Raw genomic sequence first — 10,221 nt, 5'->3', positions numbered from 1 at the left:
GGAACATTTGCAGAACTGAATTCCAGCCAGTCGCACTGCCACAAGAAGCAATGCCTGTTTCATCAGATCATGTCACTCTTTGTGGTCACTGAAAGCCCCTCTTGCATTAGAGTTGTGTGAAGGGGAGAGCTGCACACACCAGCACCTCGCCAGCATTGTCCGGTCACCTGGTCCCACTACTGGGGGACAGGCACTTACAAAGAGGACTGACAATGGCAGTGCAGGGATCTTAGCACTGCGGAGAAGACCGACCAGGGCTGGGGTGGGCAGAAACTAGCTCTCCAGATGCTTTAAATGTCAACCCACCGCTATCCTCACTGTTGGCCATGTCTTCTTTTAAATCCTGCCTTGTTGCACAAGCCGGCGAAGTGGGTTCAGCTGAAAGGTGGTGCCCGGCCCAACGTCACCCAGTGGGCTCCACAGCAGAGTGGGGATGCGAACCCAGACTGCCCGAGACCCAGATCTGCACTCTTAGCCACTGCGCCACACTGACATGGGCTTCCAGGCGAGGAGGTTCAAAGCATCAGTGCTGCCTTCAGCCCGCCCCTGGGCTGGGGGACCAGCGAGCCTCTCAGCCTGTGGCACTAACTGTGGACAGGCAGTTATCCACTCTCATCTTAAACTTCTTAGACCTTAAGCAAAGAGAAGCATTGTTAACTAGAGACTGTGCTCTTCCAGCTTTCCAAAAGGAAGGACCACCCTCTGCAAAGTCCACATATTTGTGGAGAAGATCCAACTGGGCAGCCTGCTGTGGAGCGAGAGGCCTTCTGCATGACCTGGGGTGCTGCATGGGTTGTGTTCCAAGTCATACAGGGGAGCCAAGAGCCAGCATGGCAGAGTGTTGAGCCGGCACCTGGGAAATCCGGGTTCTAGTCCTCACTTGGCCATGAGGTTCACTGAGTGCCTTTGGGCGAGTCACTGACTTTCAGCCTCCCCTACCTCGCAGGGTTGTTGTGAAGATAGAACAGAGAGGAGGGTTACGCAAGCCACCAAAGGTGGGATATAACTAGAATAAATAGTGTAGTTCAGTGCATACGAAGCATGAAGGGCAGGCCCTCGCCTTCATATCTTCTCTGCACCTGTGTGGGGGACAGAGCTGCAACAGAGGGGCTGAGCAGCACTCCTGGCCACACTGGTTCCCTCCCGCAAGCTACCTGTGTGAGGCGTGGGCAGCACTTACAGCAGGCATAGCTGGCTTTGCTCCCCTTCTCACCATCGCCTCCCTGATCTGCTCATTCATCTCGCCTGCCCTGGCCTACAGAATGCACACCACTGCCTGCCTTCTGGCTCTCTGTCCAGCAAGCAAGCGCTCAGTGAGAGGGTGTGGGAAGGAAGCGCAGCTGGCGCTAATGCTGTGAGAAGGTAGACTCAGAGGGAGGAAGCCCCTGGAGGGTGTCTTGCTCAGAGGTGCTCCAGAACCGAGTGCGAATGGTCTGGATGGGGCTTGTGTTGTAAAAAAAACCCAAACCAAACCAAGAATTCTAGCTGTGCTCCAAAGCGGATGAGAAAAAGCTGCCTATAAAGAAACAGCCCTTCTCTTGAGTTTAATTGTCCCCATGAGGGATGATTTTGTTCTGAGCCACAGTTAAATTCTGCTATGAGAACTGGACCACCAACATGGCAGACAAAATGGCTTATATTCAGACCCACACATTTGAGGACAGTGCCTAAACTCATCCTTGATTTGTTTATATCTGTTCCATCTGTCATACATTCGCTGAAAGTGCTCAGTGAGGAGCAACTTACAGCTTTGGAGTAGCGGGTGCTTCTGCGTATACATTCTTCCCAGTGAATTTGTGCAGCTATCCCTCAAGCACTGGAAGCCAAGGAGAATTCTTCTTAAAACTGACATATGGCAGGCCGAAGGCAACAGTTTGAGAATATCTGAAGTGTGCTATTTTTCTAAATCACCGCAAAGCATTGCTACTGTACAAGTGCGAAGAATCAAACACAACACCCACAGATCACGAATATTTATGACAACAGAGCCTTTCAGTCAGGGTGGCCACGATGGAGAACTGGACTGCCGTCACAGGTTGCATGGTCTGCTAAGCCAGAGGTCCAAAGAGGGTCTCACACCAGGTTTGAGCCTTCCGTGACAGCTGTCATGAACTCATTCAGTCATCTGTGGAAATTTAATTGCTCCAAAGCTTTTCAGGCGGTACTGAACCTGCCATTCCATGGCCAAGCCATGAAACGAAGGAGGAGAAAGCTCTCAGAGGGGAGTGTTGAATGCAGTGGATGGCACGGCATCTCTCTTGGGTCCCTGTATTCTAAGGCAGCAATCCATGGGGATTGTTGATGCGTTCATCCGTGGGGGTGGAAGAGAAGAGAGAGGTTTCAAGGTTCCATGACTGACAGCACTTTGCCCTATCTGTGCTGGGAAATGTCACTTCCAGGGACGGAAAAAGAGAAAGACGTCTCTCAGAAGCTACAGAAGTTCTGGAAAAAAAGTGAGACAGAATTTATATTTCTGTTTCTGCATACCCATCCTGTGTACCTTGTAAGCCTTCTTATTCTTGCCATCTCCATCCATTCTTCCAGTGAACATACATTAAGATAACAATTCATTTTTTATTCTGGATTCATTGCTATGGAATAGACACCTGGGGTTGCCAACTGAGGTCACTTTCTCACGGATCTGACAAGGAAAAGCATGTTCTGTCTGGTCATTTCTGCTGTGCTCTGAAAAGCTGGTAAACAAGCAGACATTTTTGAAACCAAACATTAGGAGTCTTAAATTTTCTTCTTTTGTCATAAGAGAAGTAAGGTTTTTTGGCCTTTCCCAGGGCTGGAGATGAGAAGGATGTTGTTGTTGTCGTTGTTGTTGTTGTTGTTATAACATTTCTATGCCTCCCCTTGCCGAAGCCTCGGGGCGGCTTACAACACAATAAAATACATTGAAATACAATAGAACATAATAAATTACCACTAAATACAAAAATACAAAAAATACACTGAGATACAAACATAATAATATAAAATTAAAATTAACAGTATAAAATAAGTAAATAAAGAATATAGGAGGAGAAAAGAGAAGGAAGAAGTTGTTGCCCTGGCCAGATCATATATTTTAACAATTAAAATGATGTTTAAATAAAAAGGTCTTTACCTGGCGCCGAAAAACCAGTAATGACGGTGCCAGGCGGACCTCATTCGGTTCCCAAATGCCTCAGGCAGCTACACAACCATAATAAGAAATTATGATACCAGATGCCTGATGCCTGCAAACAGATCTATGTTGCCATGCTGTCATTCAGCAGCACCAGTCCCTGGTCTCTTTGGGCCTGGTACTCCCATGCACATTTTTGTCCTGAATAAAAGCACTCCTGTTTTCTCTTTCTGCTCTCCTTGTCCTAAATTATTTTCTGTAGGGCCCAAGCCCTAGAGGATGAATTTCTTTGCAAAGGATTATCCCTTGAATCTTGTTTGGGAGATCTGTGGATGTGGGCAAATATATTTCAAAGTTCTTAACTCCAACTTCTCAGCAGATCCATAACCGGTTTGCAAACTTTAAATCTAGAACTGAAGCTGCGTAAACTACGTCGCGCTATTGCAACCATGATGTCACCTGAAAACTTCTCACAGTCCAGTAGCAATCCTTCAGGTAGGTTAATATAATAGCATTCATATTAGTAAGAACCTTCTCCCAGCGGCATACCATGTCACATATTAGGTAGCTGTGACTGGGAAAAGAATATTTTCAGTTGTGGTACCCCAAAATGCTTTTCTGGCTCCAACATAGTGACCTCCAGCCCCCAGGTGAAAACCTTTATTTACCCACCCTTTGAAAATGTCAAAATTCTGGTGAAACCATGCACTAATTATATTATTTTAATTATTTAATTATCTGATCTACAGATTTTACTGTTCTACTATTTTGTCTGTTCTGTCGTATATGGTATAGGGCTTTGCGATTATTAATTTGCATTTGCAAGTTCTCTTGGAAGGTAGCTAAAAGCTTGCATACAAATGTTTCAGGGTGCAAACTGATAAGCACAAAGTGCTGGCTGGATGGCCACCAAAAAATTAGGAGCTCCAGTCCTGAGCACGCCAAGCCTGGAGTTGTAGCAAAAGGCTGCCATTCACTGGGTGGAGAGGAACTCTTTGAGACTGAGGATGTGTTGACATCCTGAACCTGGGTGGCTTACAAACCAATCGAACAATATTTGGCTGGAACTTTAAACTTTGCATTGAAGAGGAGCTGGGAAAATTGAAGAGGCCTGGTGCTCATTAAGTGAAAATAAAGACTTCTTAGGAGTTTTCTAGAAGGGCTGTGGAATCCAGTGGCTGGGTGCAAATGAATTCTTGACACTTATTTGTGGGTAGAGGAGATAGGAGACCGTTTTATCAGATTGCTCCAGGATGAGAAGAATTTTTCACCCATTTCCCAGTTAGCAGTGACAGACACAAAGCTGCATGGTCCTTTCCTAAGGTTTCTTTTTTGCTGCCACTGAGAGGGGAGCCCCACCAGGTTCAACGAGGTCTCCTCCCAAATGAGTTTGCATTGGGTTGTAGCTTTAATGCCTGCTGAATCCAGCCGAACAAGCATTCATAATGAAACCAATCCATGTGGTTGACATGGCCTCTGATCTCAGTTCTGATGAGACTGAAGAAACAATGGAAAGTCCGTGACTGGTCATCAGGGTGATCTTCCTGATGACAGTTAGCCAATGGCAAGGCAGAACAGGCCTGCTTTCAGCCCACCCTCCTGGTGCACTCTGGGAATGATGTTGTGAAGCACAGCACTGGAAGCATCTTCCAGAAGGACAATGTCGTCCTCCACTAATGGGGAATGCCCAAGATGTCAACACAGTGAGTCATCAGAGTGAAGAATAAGGCTAATGGAATAATTCAAACATCTTCCATCTGCCATCAGTCTAAGCCAGGTATTGCCAAAAAAAAAAAAAAAGGTAATACAAATGTCTACTCATAAATTTTACATAAATGTCTGCTCATTCCACGTAACTATGGAGGGACACAGATGTTTCTGAAGCTTAGTAGAATTTCTTAAAAGACTTTTTTTGAAGGCAAGGGGGATTCCCTTTTTCCTTTCTCCCCCACCCCTTAAATATATTCTCTGCTATTTTTTTTAAGGGCTGCCTTTGTTCCCCCAACGTCCCAGTGCCCTCAAACAACACTGATCTCATTACATTGTGAAGTATGCAGAACGGTGGCCAGGCTGATGTTGCAACAATGAAAAAAGAGAAAAGCTTGGCTGCTGCCACAGCAAATGTTGTACCCACTCTGAGGGAAATCGAGGATGTGCTCCTCCCCTTGGAGAAATTTGGTGAATATCCCCCTCCCATCAATTTTTCTCCCCACAAATAGGGTGAAGAATCTCAAGTGGGCATTTGTGTGCACTGAAACCCCAGCATCTTCAGGGATGCGGCCTCAGCAAAGCTAGGAAGCGGCCTCTGCCTGCCTACTGACAAACTCCCAAAATTAATTTGGAGGGACATTTATCTAAGTTCTAGTGGAAGTCAGGATAGCAAAATGTTCCAAAACAAATGTAAGTGAATGATGTCAAAAGAAGTCTGCTTCCCTCTGCTGGTTTTGCTTGAGAAACACTATTTGTAAAAAATCTCCATATGTTTACTTTGGTTAGAACAATAAAGTGTTCCAATAGCAGAACTCAGTGAATTTCTTGGCCATTTTCACTTTACATAGGGAAATTCTGCACGGGAAGTTAAATCTGCTTCACTGGATCACTTTTTCTACTTTGTTACATGCATGTTTCTAGCATGTTACATATCTCTCTCTCTATATATCCCACAGATGGCTTTGAGGGGATATTTTTGCCCCTTATGAACCAAAAGAAAGCTGTATGGGGCTGGAATGTGCACAGTTTTTTGGTCCAGGGATGATTCAGACATGGCTTTCCCATCTTCTGCTCCCACAGACACCCCCTGGGCATGGGGAATATTTGTGGCCATTAATGAAGCCATAAATATGGCTCCAACTTTCTCTTCCAGTGTCCAGTGAACCCATCATGTCTCCCAAGAAGCCTGAATCAAGCACCATATCTTCAGTGACCTCTGTAGAAAGCCTTGACAAGGAGGTATATATGTATTTGTCTTTGTTTGCAGACTATGTTTCTGTCCAAAGAATTGTTGGTGGTGCCTTTCCTCTTGCTGTTTTTCGCTGCTCTGACCAGAATATTTTCCATCATGGCTGAGAGAAGTGAAAATTCACAGATAGCTTGTATTTCTTTCATATATAAACGATCATTTGTCAGTCCAACATTTCTCAGGTCAATGCAGATCTTTCTGGAAGGATGTAACGACAGTATTAATGCGGTATGATTGCCTTCACTACAACTACATGAATTGTAGTTTCTGAATTTTCATTGGGTTTATGCCTTTTATATTGGTTGGTTTATTTATTTTATTTCTTTATTAAAACATTTTTATGCCGCCCCATTCGCCGAAGCCTCGGGGCAGCTTACAACAATTCGGGGCGGCTTACAACAATTTAACTATGCTATTTATTGGAAAGAAAATATAATGAAAGATCATTTAAAACAAGAAAGGCATGGCTTGTCAGGGTATGCCCAACAAAGTAAATGAACATACAACTCTCATAACATACCTGCATTTTATCAAGCACAGGCACAGATTGGTTTTGTCCATGTTGCTGCGCTAGCCTTGGGCATTTTTGCACTTTAAGTCATTAGCACCCCCTAACCTAGATGAGATCCTTAGGCCAGGATCCGGGACCCCAGAGTATGAGATGGGGTGGGGAAGGTGCCATCAGGGCCATAGAAGCAAGCTTCCTTTTGTTCCTTGCAAAGCAAAACTGCATGGGCTGAGGATATATTTTTAATCAGAGTCAGCAAACAGTTTTGTTGTTGTTCTGACATATAAGGGATGTAGAAACAGAACGTGGAATGACAGCTGTGGGGCAAGGAAAATAGAAATAAAAGTTATGTCCTTCACGGATGAAGTCATGACCACCCAAAGGGGGCCCCATAAAACCACCAAGTCGAGGGCCTAAATTACCTAGCTGCACCCCACAGGGAGCTGCATTGCACCTCCCCAGATGTGAACGAGTTCTGGGCGGGGGGGGGGGGGAGCATGGCTTCTATTCCATGCACCCATCCGTGTGGCAACTGCATTGTTTTCCTGTGCTTTCCTGCCAGAATATCTTGAAGAGAGTTGGCAGCCTGCCCTTGGTTTGTTCTGTCTGTGACTTGGTGTCTTCAAACTACACTTCCATCAAGAGAAAAAGCTCCTACCTTCAGACAGTGTGTGATGGAGCTGAGAAAGGTGTGAAGTCCCTCACAGGAGCTGCAGTCAGCCGGGCACAGCCACTTTTGACGTCGTTTGAACCTCAGAGTGAGTCGATGTGTACACAGTGCAATTGGTGGAATCACTTAGAGAAATGAAAACGAGCCATTCTGGCCCAGTCCGCCCACAATCGTCTTCAGATTTCCTTTCCCACTGCTCACCTCAGTGCACACTCATTATCCAAGTTCTTCTAAACTCAGCAGTCCTCCACACATTCACAGTGAGGACTAGTGCAGTGGGTAGCTTCTCAGGTCTTATAGGACTGCCAGCAAATTCCACAAAGTTCCTGTTCTCATTTGTTCAGTGACTTTTCGTAGTGCTAGTGGCAGGTTCAGGAATGTGATTTTCCTTTCAGGAGCACAGGTAAGGGAAAGAATTAATCTCCCTTCCCTGTATGCTGATCCCGGTCTTCCTCCCCACTGTGACTTGTATTTAACAAAGAAAAACCCCAAAAGAGAGACTGTGTGGCTTAGCGGTTAGCATGCAGGACGAGGACTCAGGAAATCTGGATTCTGGTCCTCACTCAGCATGAAGCTCACTGGGTGAATTTGGGCCAGTCACTGGCTCTCAACCTAGCCTACCTCACAGGGTTGTTGTGATGATAAAATAGAGAAGGGAACCTTGTTAGGCACACTGGGTTCTTTGCACATGGAAGAAGGATGAGGTATAAATACGATGTAAGAAGAATAAGAAGGTTTGGCATTCGCTCCACTACTGGTCCAGCTTAATTCCACTTGTAGCCCATTTCATGACTTTGAGACCCTGTCTGCGTGCATGTTTTAGCCCTTCCATGTAAGATACTGTAACTTTTCCATTAATGTAGCACTGATTATGCACTCCAGTTTTTGTATAACTGGAGAGGAACAGTTGATAATATTTCTTTGGGCTGCTGAGTAGAAAGCTGACTCGGAAGCCTGTAATGAGCACACTCTGTATGGCACTGCCCGTGCCTGTTATCCCAAATGCTTGCCCGCTTCAATCCCTGGAGGGATGGAGCTTCACGGCAGTAAGGTCATGCCGGAGCACATCTGGGAGGACTGCAGTGTGGTGACACAGCACCCTCTTTGCCTCCAGGAGGTCCCAGGTTCAGTCCTCCACACATCTCTGGTTCAGGCTCCCCCTGCCCAAATCCCTGGATTGAGCAGGGGCAGGTTTGGCATAAGCCGAGCTTCTGCCTTTCACTGAAATGAGCCATGCTGCATGTTCTCCCACAGTGGATCATGAGAAGGAAGTACGTGTAGTCCAGTCCCTAGTAACTTGTTCTTGAAAGTAAATTCACCTTCTAGACTGCTGCATCCCATTCTTTAGTTTAAGAATTCAAGGCAGTGATTTCTCTTGCAACCTGCTAGGCAAAATTTTTTAATTCTCGTTGGATGTTATTCTTGAAGGTACTGATGACACCACGAAATGCTCAGCTCTGACACTTCCCCATGTAATTCCTCTAGAGCAGTGATGGCGAAACTTTTAGAGACTGAGTGCCCAAACTGCAACCAAAAACCAAGTATTTATCGCAAAGTGCCAACACTGCAATAAAACCTGAATACTGAGGTTTTAGTATAGAAAAAACAACTCACAGCCAGTCCAAGAAATATATATATATATGCTCGGCAGCACACTGACCAGCCATGCGAAAGCTTGGAAGAGTCGCAGCTAATGCGTCGCAGCTCGAGACACCATTGCCTGGCACCACCATTCCTTTCCCAGCATGCGCATGGCCCCTAGGTGCGCTGTTACCTGATGCTCAGTGGCAGAAGCAATGCGGGGCGGCTTGGGTCTTATTAGACACAAATGACTGTACATGCCCGCATTGGAATGTGTACCAAGTTACAGCACCACTGGCCTAACCAGGCCCTGGTATACTCCCCTAAACCTAATATAGGGTAAAGTTCAATTGAAAATAATGTGGTTTTGAAAAAGCCTTCCTGGAGTACCTTTTTCTGCACAGCTCATCGATTCGGCCCATTCTAAACACATACCAACCATCAAATCTGTGCCAATACACCTCGTTTTTCTAGCCCTACCCAACCCAGATGCACACCCCGAACCCTAATATAGGGCTAAAATTCCATTGAAAATAATGAAATTTTGAAAAAGCCTTCCTGGAGTGGCTTTTTCTGCACAGCTCATCGTTTTAGCCCATTTTACACACATTCCAACCATCAAACTTATGCCAGGACAGCTTGTTTTTCTAACCCTAACCCTACCCTGGTGCACACCCATAACCCTAATATAGCACTAAAGTTCTATTGAAAATAATGAAATTTTAGAAAAGCCTTCCTGGAGTGGCTTTTTCTCCACAGCTCATCATTTTGGCGCATTATAAACACATTCCAACAATCAGACTAATGCCAAGACACCTCATTTTTCTAACCCTAACCCTACCCCGATGCACACCCATAAACCTACTATAGAGCTAAATATCCGTTGAAAATAATGCGATTTTGAAAAACCCTTTCTGGAGTAGCTTTTTCTGCACAGCTCATCGTTTTAGCCCATTTTACACACATTCCAACCATCAAACTTGTGCCAGGACACCTCATTTTTCTAACCCTAACCCTACCTCGATGCACTCCCCTAACCCTAGTATAGGGCTCAAGATACATTAAAAATAATGTGATTTTGAAAAAGCCTTCCTGAAGTAGCTTTTCCTGCACAGCTCATCGTTTGGGCCCATTCTAAACACATTCCAACGATCAAACTTGTGCCAGGACACCTCGTTTTTCCAACCCGAACCCTTCCCTGTGCACACCCCTAACTCTAATATAGTGCTAAAGTTCCATTGAAAATGATGAAATTTTGAAAAAGCCTTCCTGGAGTAGCTTTTTCTGCACAGCTCATCATTTCGGCCCATTCTACAGACATTCCAACCATTAAACTTGTGCCACGACACCTTGTTTTTCTAACCCTAACCCTACCCTGGTGCACTCTCCTA

The 10,221-nt window shown here is 45.3% G+C and overlaps 1 protein-coding gene and 1 long non-coding RNA gene across 2 annotated transcripts in view; one reads left to right on the top strand and one right to left on the bottom strand.

Moving 5' to 3' along the window:
* The first annotated feature begins 3,561 nt into the window (after window positions 1-3,561).
* Window positions 3,562-10,221, top strand: part of LOC123036201 (perilipin-3-like) — a 14,110-nt gene continuing 7,450 nt past the window's right edge. The window contains exons 1-3 of the mRNA XM_044455232.1: window positions 3,562-3,607; window positions 5,976-6,061; window positions 7,142-7,337. Of these exons, the coding sequence (XP_044311167.1) occupies window positions 3,562-3,607; window positions 5,976-6,061; window positions 7,142-7,337 (328 nt within the window). The remainder of the gene's footprint in view (window positions 3,608-5,975; window positions 6,062-7,141; window positions 7,338-10,221) is intronic.
* LOC123036399 lies at window positions 9,201-9,542 on the bottom strand. Its single transcript, XR_006417135.1, has 2 exons — window positions 9,455-9,542; window positions 9,201-9,277 (listed from the first exon to the last, which is right to left on the bottom strand). It is a non-coding gene; the product is annotated as an uncharacterized LOC123036399 (long non-coding RNA).

This window comes from Varanus komodoensis, unplaced genomic scaffold, assembly GCF_004798865.1.
Source record: "Varanus komodoensis strain SLA01 unplaced genomic scaffold, ASM479886v1 scaffold8, whole genome shotgun sequence".
NCBI classification, from domain to species: Eukaryota; Metazoa; Chordata; class Lepidosauria; order Squamata; family Varanidae; genus Varanus; species Varanus komodoensis.
Note: the sequence above shows the minus strand (reverse complement) of the source record. Positions and strands in the feature narration are given on the sequence as shown.